This window comes from Corylus avellana, chromosome ca7 (genome assembly GCF_901000735.1).
Source record: "Corylus avellana chromosome ca7, CavTom2PMs-1.0".
Taxonomy (NCBI): domain Eukaryota; kingdom Viridiplantae; phylum Streptophyta; class Magnoliopsida; order Fagales; family Betulaceae; genus Corylus; species Corylus avellana.
Genome location: NC_081547.1, coordinates 8459009 through 8476588, shown reverse-complemented (window position 1 = coordinate 8476588; position 17580 = coordinate 8459009). Strand labels below are relative to the sequence as shown.

The 17580-nt window shown below is 31.9% G+C and overlaps 1 protein-coding gene and 1 pseudogene across 2 annotated transcripts; one reads left to right on the top strand and one right to left on the bottom strand.

The window, feature by feature from the left end:
- Positions 1 to 5522: 5522 nt before the first annotated feature.
- Positions 5523 to 10304, bottom strand: LOC132186366 (probable LRR receptor-like protein kinase At1g51890). Of its 2 annotated transcripts, none has more exons than XM_059600301.1 (13): positions 10161 to 10304; positions 9528 to 10068; positions 8870 to 9351; positions 8636 to 8774; positions 8485 to 8556; positions 8301 to 8372; positions 8142 to 8204; positions 7441 to 7643; positions 7131 to 7357; positions 6914 to 7040; positions 6648 to 6710; positions 6372 to 6561; positions 5523 to 6095 (listed from the first exon to the last, which is right to left on the bottom strand). In XM_059600301.1, the coding sequence occupies exons 1-13, from the start codon at positions 10246 to 10248 to the stop codon at positions 5684 to 5686; spliced, it is 2679 nt and encodes an 892-aa protein (XP_059456284.1). In that variant the 5' UTR covers positions 10249 to 10304; the 3' UTR covers positions 5523 to 5683. The 2 variants fall into 2 exon arrangements, with proteins under 2 accessions (XP_059456284.1, XP_059456285.1); XM_059600302.1 differs by having other exon boundaries at positions 7131 to 7342.
- Positions 10305 to 12605: 2301 nt separating this feature from the next.
- Positions 12606 to 16039, top strand: LOC132187820 (inositol oxygenase 1-like; annotated as a pseudogene).
- Positions 16040 to 17580: the final 1541 nt, after the last annotated feature.

Below are 17580 nucleotides of genomic sequence, written 5' to 3'. Positions count from 1 at the left end.
TTGAAATTTTCAAGTAAGATAATTAACATGCATGCTTCTCTCTTGATTATGGATGTTTTATTATTATTATTATTATTATTATTATTATTATTATTTATTTTTTTATATATATATATTTTTTTTATGCAGCAAGTATGATCTTTACAGCAAGAGCAAAGTTGTAATAGTAAGGTTAAACCATACTATATTTCCCTCATTGAAAAGGTGATGATTCTTCCCTCTTATCTGCTACATTATTTGGTTAATTATTGTTTGTTAACATGAACTATGTTGTTGTACGTTGTTGCAGTACTTCCCTGCCAAGCTAAAATGGTGAAACTGAGGGGATTTGAAGCTTGACGAGTCAAGATATGCATCAGATTGCTTACCTATCTGTTATATTATATATATAGCTAGTTGTTGAGATTATATCAGGTTACTTTTCGAGTGGTAGTTGAATCTTTCCTTTTCTTTTTTCTTTTTTTTTTTTTCTTTTTTCTTTTTTTTTTTTTTTTTTTTTTTTTTTGATTTTTGGCTTAATGCTAGTGATCATGTATGAAATAATGCTGTAGCTGTATTTTGTTTGCAATTTTAATTATATTTCTTTTCAATAAGCCTGAAATCTTTAACTTAAATTGACTGAAACGGAGTTCAAACTAAGGACTTCTAGCTTGAATACCATATTAAATAACTACTTATTCCAAAAGCTTGAAAGAAAGAGATAAATTTAAGAGAAAAGTCCACATACACCCTTCAAACTACCGGAACAAGATCATCTCCAGTTCAAATATAATATCCAGTTAGTTATAGTGGATGGGTATTTTTGTCTTTTCATTTTTTGAGGGGACAAAAATAGCTCTCCATTATAACTAACTGGATATTATTCAGATTTTAACTGGTGAGGATCCTAATTCCAAACTACTACCCAATTAACAATGTCTTCCTCAAAACTTTCAACTACGACAATTTCTCTCATAAATCACAAAACAATTGACAATGTCCCCCAAGGTCAGCAAAAAGACAAAAGTGACCCTAATTTTTTTTTTCAATAAGGCAAAAATATTTCAATAAATTAAAAAAAAAAAAACCAAAAACAAAAATAGAAACAAAATTAATTTTTTTCTTAAAGAATTTTTTTTCTTTTTTTTTTTTTTTTAAAAAAAAAAATTCACACCCTTAATTGAAAGTTTGGAGGGAATATTGTCAGTTAAATGGTAATTTGATGGGGTATATAGAGTTTCCCCTAAATTTAATCATTTAGTTTATATTCTAACATTAAGTAATCAAATGTTTCATATATTCATCCATAGTTTAACTATGGTTGAAAATATGAAACGATGATATGAAAAATGTATTTCCATAATATGGGATATTGATGTTGAGAAACGCTTAACAGATAAATATCACACAATATCACAGTTTATGCGAAATTAACGGATATTTAAATCCAAGTAAACAATCACCAAAAACAAGTAAAATCAAACACAATGATTTTTGTGACGAAGAGGAAACTTTTTAGAAAATAATCTAAAAGTAAAACTTCTCCGGGGCACCCAAACCTAGGAAATCACTATCAAAAGATTATCTAGAGATTACAGACACTAGAAACACTTACAAACCGATACAAGCCCTTAACTCTATAAGATCGACAAGCCACCAACTCGTCTCCTCTTTTACAATCTTCTTCAACGTGATTCTCCTTTATCAGATCCTTTCGATTGACTTCAATTAAGGACAATGAAACTAACACAAAATCCTCTATGAGGAATAATCAGGCTCACTACAATTGAACACTCAAATATAGCCTCTCACGAATTCTAGGGTTCTAAAATTCGTACCTCTCTTTTCTATAAAGTTGTATTTATATCACATATAACATCCTAGACCTGGGCCCACTTAAAAATACTTTTTGGGCATAAAACTTACGGGCTGTCTGGACAAGGGAGCTTGCTATCCGGACAAGGGCCTTGCGAGCAAGCAAAAATAGGCTTGCTGGAATTGGTGTCCAGACAGCCTAGACAGGCGACTAGGCTGTCTAGACACCCACTGTATAGGAGGAAAAATCGCATACTGAAAATGCTGACCGGACTTGATCAACAGCTCCGATCGAGATTAGTTTGTAGTCTGATTGAGCTAAAACTTTGTAGGGATGTTCATGACACATGAATCCTGATTGTGTACGGTGGAGATTGGATTCTAAGCAATCTATATCAGTGTTTGAGCCCGTGAATAGTAGCCTCTGCATTTTTTGACCGAATTAAGCCAACAAAAATACTAACAGATGTGGACACTACTTGCCATCTCGGATGTAAAATTTGTGTCTGCCAAAATCTTTCTCGGTAAGGATTTGAGGAAAATTGACAAAGAAAAAAGTAAAAAAATAAACAAAAAAAATGTCTCATTTTTCATTTTTGTTCTTAATAACAGCGGATGATATATGCAGCAAATTAAAACTGCCCCAGAATATCTTTTAAATATTTATTGACGTCATGTTTAGCTCAAATACTGCGAAATTTTATTTTATTTTTCCTTAAATAGCTCCATATTTTAGATAGCTAATTATTTATGTGAAGCTTATGGAATCGAATTTAGTCAAAAAAAATTTAACGTTTTTCTAGATGCAGACCAATGGGATTCAAAGTACTACTCTAGACGTACGTAAGAAGTAATCTCAGTTCAGATTAAAATAATTCAGAAAGGGTTAATGAATTCAGAATTGTGCTCAAGACACCCATAAATTTTCCTATACTGTGAGTTGCAAAAGTCAAGCATAGGCTCGGATAATCAAAAGATGAGTAGCAATATTAGATCACTGACCTAGCTTTGTCAAATTGCTTTTAAGCTAAATTATAAAGGGGAAAATCCACTTCACCTCTTGAAGTATATCCTCAACTCTTTCGTGTTTTTGACTAACTCAAAGTATTTAAATTTGGCAAGTTATACCCTTTGTCATCTTTTTTCATCCTTTTGATTTGAGCGCGTCCCATACTTCACCTTTTAAAGAGTTAAATGTCATTTGCTATAATTAGACTTTTGAATAGTTAAATGTCACTTTTTAAATATTTGATGCCAAAAGTCATGAGGTAATTAAAGTGAATTTTTTCGGGCTATAAATCATAACTTCAGCAAAGTCAGAAGTCAATCTCTAGGAATTAATCGGCCTTCGTATTCAAATTAACAAAGCAGCAAATGGGTAACCAAGTGCCTTGTGATTCAAGGCACAGATCGAGTAGCATATATATAAACATACCCAACCATGTTAATTAACAAAGGGAGTAATTCATCTCAGCAGATCTATTACATTAAGCAATGGCTCCTGTAGGTAACTCTTTGAGGTCTACTTTGGTGACGCTCTTCATATTTGCAATCATCTTATCTCCAATGGTAACCTCTGATGCAGCTCGTTTGACTCAAAGAGGTAAAAGAAAAAATTCATTACCATGAATTCAGCAGCTTTTATATATATGGCAAGATTTGAACTTTTATTTACAATTTGTGTTGCAGCTTCAGGACCCATTTGCCCTACTTGTGTATGTTGCACACCTCCCCCACTGGGCTCTTGTTGCAAGTGTTGCGCTACTCCTTCTCCTATCGCCAAGTCTGAGAATGGGTCTCCATGAGCCTAGCTACTCAAACTTTCTGATTCTACCTTAATTTATTGTATGAATAAAATGAATCTCTACACTTCCGTTGAGACTAAATCCACCTGTTTTAGTATGTTATAATATGGACTTTCTAATCTTGGATCAATATTATATATATATAATTAATGTACGTCAATCGGCTGTGGACTACGCTTAATAAAGCAGATGTCACTAGTAATGTACGTTTTTTTTTTTTTTTTAAGGTCTTTATCCTTTGTCACCCTTTCTAAAGATCAGTCATGATTCTATTAACAACAAATGTCTTAACAACAACCGTTGATTTTGATGTTTATAACTAATTTGTCAAATTTCTAATGGAGCTCATCAGAATAGATCAAATAATAAATTTGAAAAAAAAAAAAAAATGTCAGATAAAAGAATAACATGTATCATATTCATTAGCATACTATTTTTCGTAGCTATATTCATTCCAATGAACATACGTGAATAATTTGGTGTGTTTGAATTGCTTGTTGCAAGACAGTACTATACTAAATCTTTCATTTGAAACCCTTTGTCATTTTGTGAGAAAAAGGGGAAGATATTTTGGGAGTGGTTAAAGACATGGGGAGTAGTGATGTTGGTTTTGGTAATATTTGTCTAATCTATGTTGATATTTTGTGATCAAATAGACTTTGTGATTTCTTAATGATTAATATTATGTTCAAATTTGTGATATTAATGTTACATTGTTTTTCCTTATTCCACATTTATATGTTTTGTGAGTGTTTTAGGAAACAAGATCTATATCAATGAATAATAGAGGAATTCTAGTTTAGTGGTTTAATAGAATTTATGTTGTAATTCATTGTATCTTTATTTATTCTAGTTTTGTGGTTTAATATAATTGCCAAAAGGTGAGTTTGGTTAGATTTTTTAATTGCCTAATTCAGTAGCAAAATAATTTTAGATGTAAGATCGAGGAGTAATTAATTCTAGGTGCCCTACTAAGAATGATGTTCTATTAAAATCACTATTAAGCTTGTAATTAACCATTATTAAATTTCGATCAAAGAGTGATTTTAATAGCCACATCATTCTTAGTAAGACACAAGTAGGCTACCTAGAATTACTCGAGATTGAGTATTGTGTTCAAGACAAGTTTGGAGCTGAAATGAAGAAAAATCAATAGTTGAATATTTGTATAAATCAAACTCAATTTAGATTGATCAAAATTGCGTGGAAAATGAAAAGTTTGTATGATAAAATCGCAAATTTGGATTAATAAAAAAATTAAACTGATCAAAATTAAAAAGTGATTGCATAAACAATTTCAGATTGCTAGTTGGTGGAGAGACGTGTTCAAAATTTCTCTTAGCTTTGCACATTGCCATTGTGGTGTTTCAAAGAGAGTTAGTGTTTGTTGCTGTCATTGGATGGAGATGGGGAAAGCAATATAGGACTTCTTTTGGGTTTGCATTGGTTCTTAGTTCTTTTATTGGCCTACATGAGCAAAATTCTCCGTGTGAGGATCCAGAAAATCCAAACCCAAAGCAAAATAAAAATATTTTCTACAATTCTTTCCGAAGATGTTTTGTCGAAAATATCTTTGAAATTTAACTATAACGAAAAGATCCATTTTTTTTTTCAAACGATTGTATGAAATATGAGACTTTTTGACGTTGAGAAAGAATCTTAGATAGACTAACTTTGTTATTTGTTCTAAATTCCTCAATATGATTTAATTTGTATTTATTTATTTGTTTCTTTATTTGATTTAAATATTAAAGGGACACTTATTGGCATTTTAGACTACCACTTAAATATTTTGGTTTTAGTCCTCAATGTATCCAATGGATATACGGATTCTGTTTTTATATATAGCACGTCAATGATAGCCTTGTGTCGGCTGAAAAGTCTAATAATTTTTGTAAGTCAATTTGCATGTGGTCTCTCTCCTACTCGAAATGGAGATTATTTCAATTCCAATATCAAAATATGGGACCTATCACAATTATGGATCCAATATATAGAACCATCATAGATGATTCATTTGAAGTATAGTATGCACTAAAAAAAAAAATTACAGAAAGTAAAAAAGTTCAAGACTCGACAATGTTTTACCGCGCTAAAGGAATGACTTCAGTAGTTAGATCCATGTCCATACTTTCAATTGAATTCGTTGGTTTGCCCTCATGGCCCTCCACTGTGCGAGCTAATTCAATTGCCAAACACTCTTTTAGTTCGGCCACTACCTGACTTATAGTTGGCCTTTCAGCCAAAGTTGGAGATACACAAGCCATTGCTATTTCGACAACTTTCCAAGCAGAGTTGATACTGAAATTTCTACACAACCTTGTATCAACAATATTTTTTATATCCCCATTATCAAGCATGAAACGCACCCATTGACTTATGTGAGTCTTTTCATGGGATCCTTCAATTGCAGGTCGACCTGTGATTATCTCCAAAAGAACGACTCCAAAGCTATAAATATCACTTCTGCTGGTTAACCAATTTGATATGTAGTATCTGCAAGTCAAAGCATGTTAATTTTTCATATTTTTAGCAAAGAGTTTATTGAAAAGGTTGGCAACTCCATTGATTTCGAATATCATAAGGTTTTTAATTGTCTAATGCCCAATATCAAATACATTTCATCTTTATTACCCCCATATCATTTGTATTTCAATTTCATTTCATAATGGATCATATCTTCGGGGAATATAAATTTCATTCTTTTATTGGCAAAGAAAATAAATGTTGAAGATGATCGTAAGTAACATAAATGATAACAGAAATACTTACTCGGGGTCCAAATATCCAGGGGTGCCAGCAACAACAGTTGACATATGAGTTCCACTATCGGTAGGAAAAGTTTTGGATAGCCCAAAATCAGCTAGTTTGGCATGAAAATTTTCATTTAACAAGATGTTTGTGGGTTTAACATCTCTGTGAATTATAGGTGGCTTGCAACCATTGTGCAGATACTCCAATCCTACAGATTCATAACCACAACATTTATAGAAAACGACAAAAAGGACATTATAAAGGAAGAATTATGCAAATCAACTCATTGCTAACCTTGGGCGGCATCCATCGCTATTTGAAGTCTGTGTTCCCAATTCAATATGTTTGCGTTCTCACCTGCATCCATTAATAAAATGCCTAAACCTTGGTATACTTTGTTATTCAAAGTAAATTAACACCGAATATATAGTACTAATGAATAAGAAAAAATTTAAAAGGAATTTATTTTTCTAATTCTAAAATTAGAAAAAAATTCTTCTCCCAGGAGGATAAGATTTAATAAGCTGAAATATGAAGTACTTTTACTTATTATTTCAAACCTGAAAGATGTGCTTTTAAGTCTCCGTTGACCATGTACTCATAAATGAGCCCCATGTTATTTTCCTCATAGTAATATCCGACAAGAGTAGTTAAGTTTTTATGATGAACCCTCATAAGAAGTTTAACCTGTAATTACAAAGTATCCCATTAATTTTAGAATCAATGTAAGACTATATATATAAATGAGCTTTAATTTTATGAGTCACAGTTACGTACTTCTGATTGAAATTGCTGAAATCCTTGAGTTGATGATGGAGATATCATCTTCACTGCTACTTGAGTGTTACCTATGTTGCCATGGTAAACTGTTCCAAATCCACCTTTGCCAACAATCCTCTCAAAGTTGTTGGTAATATTTCGGAGTTCAGAATATGTAAATTGTCGTTGTATTGACTCCAACGATGCCTTCTGAATATTGGATTTAGTATCTACCATTGCAAATGCTAATGCTAAAATGATCAGTAAGTATATAAGGAGAATTTGTCTTTGTTAATGTCAATATGAATCATATAGTTAAAATTTTCACCTTTAGTCTTGTCTTGTCGTTTTCTTCTAAGTAACAAGGTAGCAATAACAATTAATGCGACGTTCAACAATACACCAAGTGATACTACTATTGGAACAACAATGCTGTCCTTCTTTTTGCACGAACCAGATCCACATGGCTTTGAATTGATATTGTCACCCCCACTTGGAATGATAGTACTGTTGGTGGCATTATCAAAAACCCTACAATTGAAATTCATGAAAATTTTGCAATTTGCAGTTAAAGCAAATTTATATGGAATATTATATTTACCGGCCCCCTCTAACTACTAGTGCTCTATTAATTGCAATGTTCTATCAAATGTTTCCATTTTTGTGATATCCCCCAATCTATCATTAAAGTTGAAATGCCCCCTTTCCATCCCAACATGACAAAATACCCTAAAATTAAAAATATATATATATAAGAAAAATAAGAAAAACCAAAATTAAAAGAAAAAAATTTAGTTTTTTTTTTTCCTTTTTTTTTTTTCTTTCTTTTTCTTTTTATCCTGCAGTATTTTTATCATTTTGGGTGTGAAAGGGACATCGCAATCCTAATGCTTGATTGGGGAAGATGGAAATTGCAAAATTCAAACATTAGAGGACCTTGCAAATATGATAATAATTACAGGGGGAGTAATTGTACTTTCCCCAAAATTGTAATAGTAAGGTTTTTATTGTTTTTGACAAAAATCATACCTTAATGATCTTGCAATTAGTTCAGCTGGAATTGGACCAGACAACTGGTTTCGTTCTAAGTTTCTGCATCGAAAGGTAGAATGATTAATTTTTTTTTTCCCACCTACTTCTCTAATGATGAAATTTGTAGCATCATTCTTCACATAAAAAGTAACTTACAAGACAATCAAGTATCGTAATTGAGACAAGAAATCAGGCACTGATCCTGTTAAGCTATTGTTAGAAAGATCCCTGAAATGAGCAAATTAGTTATATTTAATATTTGTTGAGGTAGAAAATATGTACTTTGGCAATTATCCTCATGTTTCTAGATTATCTAATCATGTAAATTGTGGACACTTACAAATATTGTAACATTACGAGCTTTGATATGTCGGCAGATATCTGTCCAATTAGTCCACTTGAGGACAAATTCCTGAGGTATTTAAGTTTCACAATAACTTAAATTAAGAGTCAATAAGTTGGAAAGTCATAAAAATTATACGAAGACTTACAAGGATGTGATTCTAGGTGGACTATAACCATTGTAGCTACAATTTAGACCTTCCCAGGAGTATGCTTTAGGGGCACACGGATCTCCTTGCCAATTTCTCTTCATTGCATATGTTGACTTGATTTTTTCCATGGCATCAACTAAAATTTCACATGCATCTCAGTTTGTCAAATATATGCGAACTAGAATATATATATATATATCTGTGTGTGTGTGTGTGTGTGGAAGAACATACCATCTCCTTGTTCTGTTTCTGATTGCAAGAAATATTTCACGGAATATATCTCAATCGCGTTGAGGATGGGTGGTAGTGTTGAATTTTGAGTTTTGATGAAAGAAAAATCATATTTTGCTTCTCCACTTATGGGCGATGTGCTAGACACAGTGCTTGAGGATAAGTAAGGAGGAGCAATGGGTCCATCCCAGTACTTCCCGTTGAGGGTAATGTTGAATGATCTGGACTGGTTGGCTTTCAGCTTTACGACTTCAGCAAAGTGTATGTAAACATAATATTCGGAAGATGTCGCATTATCTGAGTCCCAGTTGAACTCTAAGGGAGCGCTATCATCTACAGGTGTGGCGGCAGTTCTCATGACAATAGATGGTGGTTGATAATCCTTGTGAATTTGGGAGTCAATGATAAGCGGGGTACTTAAATTTGTCCACCCAACTTCGTTATAGGGATCCCAACGGCGATCATGAACATCATCTGGATACCTAAATAAGACAGGAGGAAAATTAGACCTTTAAGTTGACTCAGCTAGTGGCTCACAGCACTTTTTTTTTTTTTTTTTTTTTTGATGAATAACTTAATTCAAAGCCAGTACTGAAATAAAAATAATTTTATTGTTTTCAGTAATGCAAATGACTTGCTATCATATAAAATGACTCACCAGTATCTCAGATCGCTTTTTGATCCAACAACATCCCAGCGATCAACAAGTGCCAATGATCCAGATTTGGTGACATAGGAGGTATTTATCAATGGCCTTAACTCTATTGCTGATATAAATGGCGTCCCGAAGCCCGTGTCTATGAGACACACATGTATATAGTTTCGAGACGGAACATGTATGAGCTCCTTGTTGAAACCAGACGATGAATTCTCCACTTGGATCGTGTCCCACATATTTTGTCCAAGATGCAGATCAAATTGTGGGAAATTATCTTTTCCATCATAATTCCCATACACGAAGGTTGCTCGGATCAAGTATTTAGTGCCTGCAGTGACGTTGATGCTGTAACAGTTGCGGTTTCCTTGAGGAAAGCTTCTGAGATTCCATAAGAATGGTGGATTGTCACCTCTGAATCCAGATGATATGCTCTGACTTGTACCTGTGTCTATGAAGGTTGCATCTGAAATGTAATTTAAGCCTGTGTGCTCATCCGTAACGCTAGGATTCGCTAGTAACCCACAAGCTATGCTTATGAAGCCTGGGACCACAGATAAGAAAAGAATAATAATCAAAACAAAAGTTATATACTGAAAGATTAATAAGATGATGATGATGAATGATGATATATACCTGCAGGTTGATCCTGGGCATGAACAGCAAGTATAAGAGCCAAACCAGCGAGCAATGCAAAGATGAAATGTTTGAACCTCATCACCATCTATGATCGAACCTTCCTCGATCTTCTTGTTTGGAACATGTTTTCCGCCGGGGTATGCTTTATACTGCAAAAGATTACTTTTAACAACACAATCAAATTTTATTTTTTATTTTTTTCTCTCTGAGCAAGTCAATTAATGTCACGTAGTACAAGTATTCTCTTGCCAACTGACAGCTCATCAAATTGCATAATTCGTATGTTCTTGTCGTGTTTCTCCAATAAATGTAAAATTGGTCTTTATAATTGGTCTAAATTACAAATCACTTTATGTAATATAAAAATAATCTATAGGTACTCTTAGTTCACCTAAATTACAAATCATTCAATCTGAAAAATTATTTATAGGTCCTCAAGGTATGCCAAAATAATAGTTTACTCTTTGAAATGAATTTTCGATAAGTAACTTAGCAAAATCTATCAATTTGGCACGTCATACCCAATAAAAACGAGGCACATGTTATTATTAATTTTTAACTTTCAAAAAAGACAATTAGGATTTTTCCATCATTTTACGACGGAGAAATGTTTCAATCTAATAAAAACTTCAGATTTTGCCCATAAAAGTCCACATGGCAAATTAAAATGCCACATCATTTTTTTTTTTTTTTTTTTTTGTGTATGAAGAAGGACAAAACAAAAATAAGATGATGTTGCATCTTGCCACATGGACTTTTATGGGCAAAATTTGGAGTTTTTTTTAGATTCTAGCATATCTCTTTTACAACGCTAGCTAAGATTATACATCAGCCATCACTCCACATCATACAGTACGTTATAGTAAATTAACCTAATATCTTATATCTCCAAAATTTTACCTCGTACATAACCATCCCTCATCTTCATCTTCATCTTCATTTTCATCTTCGTCAGCCGTTTCACAAAAAGCGATTATCAAATTCTCTCAAAATGCTCTCAAATCATGGTGAGGAAGATGAAAATGGGTGAGGGTTAATTTTGAGAATATAAGAGATTATATTAATTTTGCTATAGCAGTATGATGTGATAAAATAACGGATTCTATTAAATTATTTAACAAAAATTGATTTTGGTTAGTAAACTGTTATTTTAGCCTATACACTGAGGACTTATAAATTATTTTTTATACTACATGGAGTGATTTATAATTTAGGCCAACTACAAGGACCTATAAATTATTTGTTATACTACAGGGAATAATTTGTAATTTCGGCCAACCACATAGACCAATTTTATATTTATCCCTATTTTAAAAGTATATTTACTTTATTGCAAGTATTTATCTTTTATAAATAAACTAATTTGTGTTGTAAAATTACTCGCTCAATTGAATTATTATTATCAAGTTAAAAAATTTCTCTCAAATACTTTGTGAAATTTTATCTTTTTTTTTTTATTATTATTTTATCTTTTAGTCAAAAAATACAGATGCTTCTGATTATTGTTACTTGGCGTTCCGCTACATCATCTTCCATCAATCTTACCATTAAAGGGTTGATATTTTAGCCACTATATGCCAAGAGGCTATCGTCAACTTGTTTGGAAGGGTATAATTGACTTCACGGTTGACTCTTGAAAAGCAATGTTTGCATTCACTTGTTTTGGGGATAAGCCTGAAGAGTAATTTCATCTTCCTACCAAACAAAAAAGAGTTATTGTAATGTCCGGTTGTCTATTCAACTCAACAGTATAGCGTTACAGATGTGCTCTAATTTTTTTATCACATGTTCCCGCAAAGAAAAAAGAGGTGAGAGTGATGTTCTGTTGTCGCTTCACTAAAACTGTGGAGAGTCACCCATTCATGATAACAATTCCTCTTTCGATATTATGTTTTAATATTTTTGCAACACGAATTTATGGTCCCCTTTAATTCCATTCGTTAGATCAAAATTTTAATCATCTCATTTAAAAATTAAGTAGTATCCAATAAAAAAAATTATAATATTTTATAATATTCGAAATTACAACCCATAAAATACATTCTATCGCACTGTCACCTCATCACTAAATTTGGTAAGTAATATGCTCCATCATCCTTGAATGTTAGAGGGCCACACCATCAGGCGCCATTATTGAAGAGCAGTTGGGCAACAATTAATTGAGCCAACGTTTGCGAGTACTTGTCACGGTAGAAGGCACATATCCAGTGCCCCTTTTTCTACGCAGCAGACTATTCAGCATTTGAATTTGTCAAATGGGCATGACCAATCGTGTAAAGAGTGCCTGTCCCCGTCGGCCCGAGAAACGTTTAGCCTCATTTTCCTAACTATTTATCAATTATTTTCATGCATATTTTTTTGGTTCAAATATGTAAGACTCATATGTAAGTCTACAAATCTAATAATAAATTTAAATTTATTTAAAAAAATATAGTTAGGATAATGAAACCTAACATTTCTCCCTTGAATCCTGGTAGTAGACTTTATATATATATATATTGGGTTAAATCACAGGCGTTGAAGCGGAGGAAAACAAGGTCCCTGTTGATGAGAAGGAATTGGTGTTGGATGGTGGATTTGTTGTGCCACAGATCAACTCATTCGTTCAAACCTTTAGGTCTGCTCCTTTTGCGTAATTTTATTATTTAATTAAAACCGAAAAAAATCCCAAAAAAAAAATTGCAATATGAATAAGAGATGTAATATATGCGGTGGATAATATCCTACGAGATGTAATTTTAAGCACTGAATATGAATAATATATGCGGTGGATCAGCTTTGATCTGCAAATTTGGGGGTTGCATCAAAATATCCAACGGTCCCTAAAATTTTTATATTTAGTAGATTTTTTTTTTTCCTGCATTTTACAAACCAAAGGAAAAGATTTATCGCGATCTGTTCATGAGATTGGAGTTTCATAAAAAGGTTGATATTTTCTTGTCAGATTGGAGAGAAGATGTTGATATTTGCTAAAGCTAAAGTGTTATGATAGTAAATGGCACAAATGATTGGTCCGTACGTGAGATCAAAAAGTTTTTCCCAAGGGATCACCAAATATTAATTAGTATTATATCATTATTGTTGTTGATATTTGTCAAGGCAAGACCAAAATACTCTATTGGATCTGTCATTCCTATATCTAGTTCGGCCCATGAGACTTCTTGATGGAGCATATATAAGTGGCCTAGTTTCAAGTTTCAATCCTTGTTATTGCAAACACGGTCAACATAAATTAGTACTTTAGGATTGAGAGGTCTGATTCGTTTAATTAAATTAGTATTTAAACAAGACCCAAATTCAACATGCGATATTTATGGTTGACGAATATTTATATAACTCACGAACACACGAAATTAACAATCCAAAAATGATTATATACTTATGATTTGATACAATCAGAACTCGGATACCTTAACACAAATTGTCATTAAGTTATTGTTACCCTAGAAATGGGCCCAGTAGCCCACCTAACATTAGGTATTTAATTTAATTTTTTTAATTTTTTAATTTTTAATTTTATTTTTGTTGATAAACTTGTACGAAAAATTCAAAACAGGGATTACGATGCTGAGAGTGACATCCAACAAGGCGTGGAAAACTTCTACCGGATCAATCACATTAACCAGACTTATGGCTTTGTAAGGAAATGGAATATTCATCTTATCTATTCAGCCAATCCCCCCCCAAAAAAAAATCTATATTTTACAATTTTAACTAAATAGATAAATATATTTTCTGTTAATAATAAAATGCAGGTGAAGAAGATGAGAGAAGAGTATGGAAAATTGGAGAGGATGGAGATGAGCATATGGGAATGTTGTGAACTTCTGAATGAAGTTGTTGACGAGTCCGATCCGGACTTGGACGAGCCCAAATCGAGCATTTGTTACAAACTGCTGAAGCCATTAGAAAGGACTATCCCAATGAGGATTGGCTGCACCTCACTGGCCTTATTCATGGTATTTTTTTTATTTGTTTATTTTTTTTATTTCAGAAAATCCAAATGAACTTCCACGCGTTTTTATATTACTGTTCAAAGTTTAAAAAATCTCAATTAAGAGTTTAGAACTTTTAATTTCTTTTAATTATTTCCTTTAATTAGAATTTTCCGTTAATTGTTTTCAAAATGCCCAAAATACCCTTGTAATTAAAAATATTGCAAAGATGTTGTAAAAATATTGCAAAAGTAAAGCCTGAATCTTTACAATTTTTTATTTTATTTTATTTATAATAATAAAAAAATGGGCATTTTAGCAATTTTGGCAAGATTTAACAAAAAATTTGTAACAGAATAAGATAATTAAAATAAATTTAAAAGTTTAATACCATTAATCGAAAGTTTTGAACTTTGAGAAAATACTTTCAAAATGCGTAAAAGTTCATAGGGAGTTTTGTAAAGGTTTTCCCTTTTATTTTTTTAAGTAATTGATAAGAAGTTTATTAATGCCATTTAGTAAACTGTTTCACATCGTCTTAATTGTTTGACAATCATGTACGAGTGAAGTAAATAGTATTATTCTTTAAAAAATTATAGGTTCTAGGAGGAGCTCTTACCTAATTTTGTCACAATATTTTGCTTTAGATCTTGGAAGGTGCTTCTTCTTCCTAGCTTTGGTGGACTTCCACAATGGGCTGTTGTCGGTGAGTATATATTTCGTTTCACTTAATATAAAGAAAATAAATATTATATAACTTCCCCCAATTTCATTTCATTGAATCATGAACCCATATATAATTAATACAGGTGACACGTACCCAGTTGGGTGTGCTTTTGACGAATATATTGTCCATCACAAGGTAATTAATTTGTTCCACAAATTTCACACTCTAGCTAGGAGAGACAAGCATGCATGATTAATTAATACAAGGCATTTACTTAATTTCTAATTTTAATTTTTTTTTCTAATAATTTTTGGTCAATGAAATTAATCGAAGCTAATATTGAACTCGATCTTGACCACATACAGTATTTCAAGGAAAATCCCGACGCTAACGATTCTGCTTACAATACTAAATATGGAGTTTACTACTCCGACAGATGCAGACTTAACAATGTAATGATGTCTTGGGGACACGACGACTACATGTATTTGGTACATCTTTCTAAGCCAAAACAAACAATTTAAATTCCACGACATTAATATACATTAAATTAATGTTTTAGTCCTTAATTAATTGCAGTTATATGCATGATAATCTACAACTTAATTAGCTAGGCATGTTTTTCAGGTGGCAAAGGAGAATAAAACCACTCTACCTTTAGCGGGTCTTTTCATTATCAGATACCACTCATTCTATCGTAATTAAATACGAAAATATATAATTAATATCTATAAGTTAATTAAATCAGTTAATTCTCTAATGCAAATATTTGGTATTAATTGCAGCATTACATAAATCAGGGGCATACAAGCACTTAATGAATGAGGAGGATGTTGAGAATCTGAAATGGCTTGAAATTTTCAAGTAAGATAATTAACATGCATGCTTCTCTCTTGATTATGGATGTTTTATTATTATTATTATTTAATTTTTATTTTAATTTTAATTTTAATTTTAATTTTTTATTTTTTATTTTTTTTTTTTTATGTAGCAAGTATGATCTTTACAGCAAGAGCAAAGTTCTAATTGATGTGGAAAAGGTTAAACCATACTATATTTCCCTCATTGAAAAGGTGATGATTCTTCCCTTTTATCTGCTACATTATTTGGTTAATTATTTGTTGTTAACATGAACTATGTTGTTGTACGTTGTTGCAGTACTTCCCTGCCAAGCTAAAATGGTGAAACTGAGGGGATTTGAAGCTTGACGAGTCAAGATATGCATCAGATTGCTTACCTATCTGTTATATTATATATACAGCTAGTTGTTGAGAGTATATCAGGTTACTTTTCGAGTGGTAGTTGAATCTTTCCTTTTTGTTGTTCTTTTTTTTTTGTTGGTTTAATGCTAGTGATCATGTATCAAATAAAGCTGTAGCTGTATTTTGTTTGCAATTTTAATTCTATTTCTTTTCAATAAGTGTGAAATATTTAACTTGAATTGACTAAACGGAGTTCAAAAACCATATTAAATAACTAATTATTCAAAAACCTTAAGAAAGAGATAAATTTAAGAGAAAAGTCTACATACACCTTTCAAACTACAGGAACAAGATCCTCTCCAGTTCAAATATAATATAGTGGATGAGTATTTTTGTATTATTACTTTTTGAGATGACAAAAATAGTCATCTACTATAATTAACCGGATATTATCCAGTTCAAATAAACTTGAGAGGATCCTAATTCCAAACTACCATCTAATTGACAATATCCTCCTCCAAATTTTTAATTGCGACAATGTCACTTATAAATTACCAAACAATTGACAATGTCCCACAAGGCCAGGAAAAAGACAAAATTGGCCCCTAATTTTTTTTTTTTAGTAAGACAAAAATATTTCAATAAATTAAAAAAAAAAACCCCAAAAACAGAATATGAAACGATGATATGAAAAATGTATTTCCATAATATGGGATATTGATGTGGACACTACTTGCCCTCTCGGATGTAAAATTTGTGTCTGCCAAAATCTTTCTCAGTAAGGATTTGAGGAAAATTGACAAAGAAAAAAGTAAAAAAAAAAAAACAAAAAGAATGTCTCATTATTCATTTTTGTTCTTAATAACAGAGGATGATCATATATATATATATATGCAGCAAATTAAAACTGCCCCAGAATATCTTTTAAATATTTATTGAGGTCATGTTTAGCTCAAATACTGCGAAATTTGATTTTTTTTTTTTTTTTTTTTTCCTTTAATAGCTCCATATTTTAGATAGCTAATTATTTATGTGAAGCTTATAATGGAATCCAGTTTGGTCAATTTTTTTTACGTTTTTCTAGATGCAGACCAATGGGATTCAAAGTACTACTCCAGACGTAAGAAGTAATCTCAGTTCAGATTAAAATAATTCAAAAATGGTTAACAAATTCAGAATTGTGCTCAAGACACCCATAAATTTTCCTATATTGTGATCTGCAAAAGTCAAGCATAGGCTCGGATATCAAAAGATGAGTAGCAATATTAGATCATTGACCTAGCTTTGTCAAATTGCTTCTAAGCTAAATTATAAATTATAAAGGGGAAAATCCACGTCACTTCTTGAAGTATATCATCAACTTTTTCACGTTTTTGACTAACTCAAAGTATTTAAATGTGACAAGTTACACTCTTTGTCATCTTTTTTCGTGATTTTGGTTTGAGTGCGTCATGCGCACTTCACCTTTTAAGACCTGACCTTGTTATAAGTAGACTTTTGGCGAGTTAAATGTCACTTTTTCAACATTTGATGTCAAAAGTCAGAAGATAAAGTGTATTTTTCCGGGTTATAAATCATAACTTCAGCAAAGTCAGAAGTCAATCTCTAGGACT

What these genes read in the sequence shown, in the direction of transcription:
- LOC132186366 (XM_059600301.1), bottom strand. Translation starts at nt 10,248, where the DNA reads ATGGTGATGAGGTTCAAACATTTCATCTTTGCATTGCTCGCTGGTTTG. An exon ending in AAAAGCGATCTGAGATACTG is followed by an intron (nt 9,352 to 9,527) that starts GTGAGTCATTTT and finishes TGTCTTATTTAG; the next exon opens with GTATCCAGATGATGTTCATG. An exon ending in TTCAGCAATTTCAATCAGAA is followed by an intron (nt 7,041 to 7,130) that starts GTACGTAACTGT and finishes TTGTAATTACAG; the next exon opens with GTTAAACTTCTTATGAGGGT.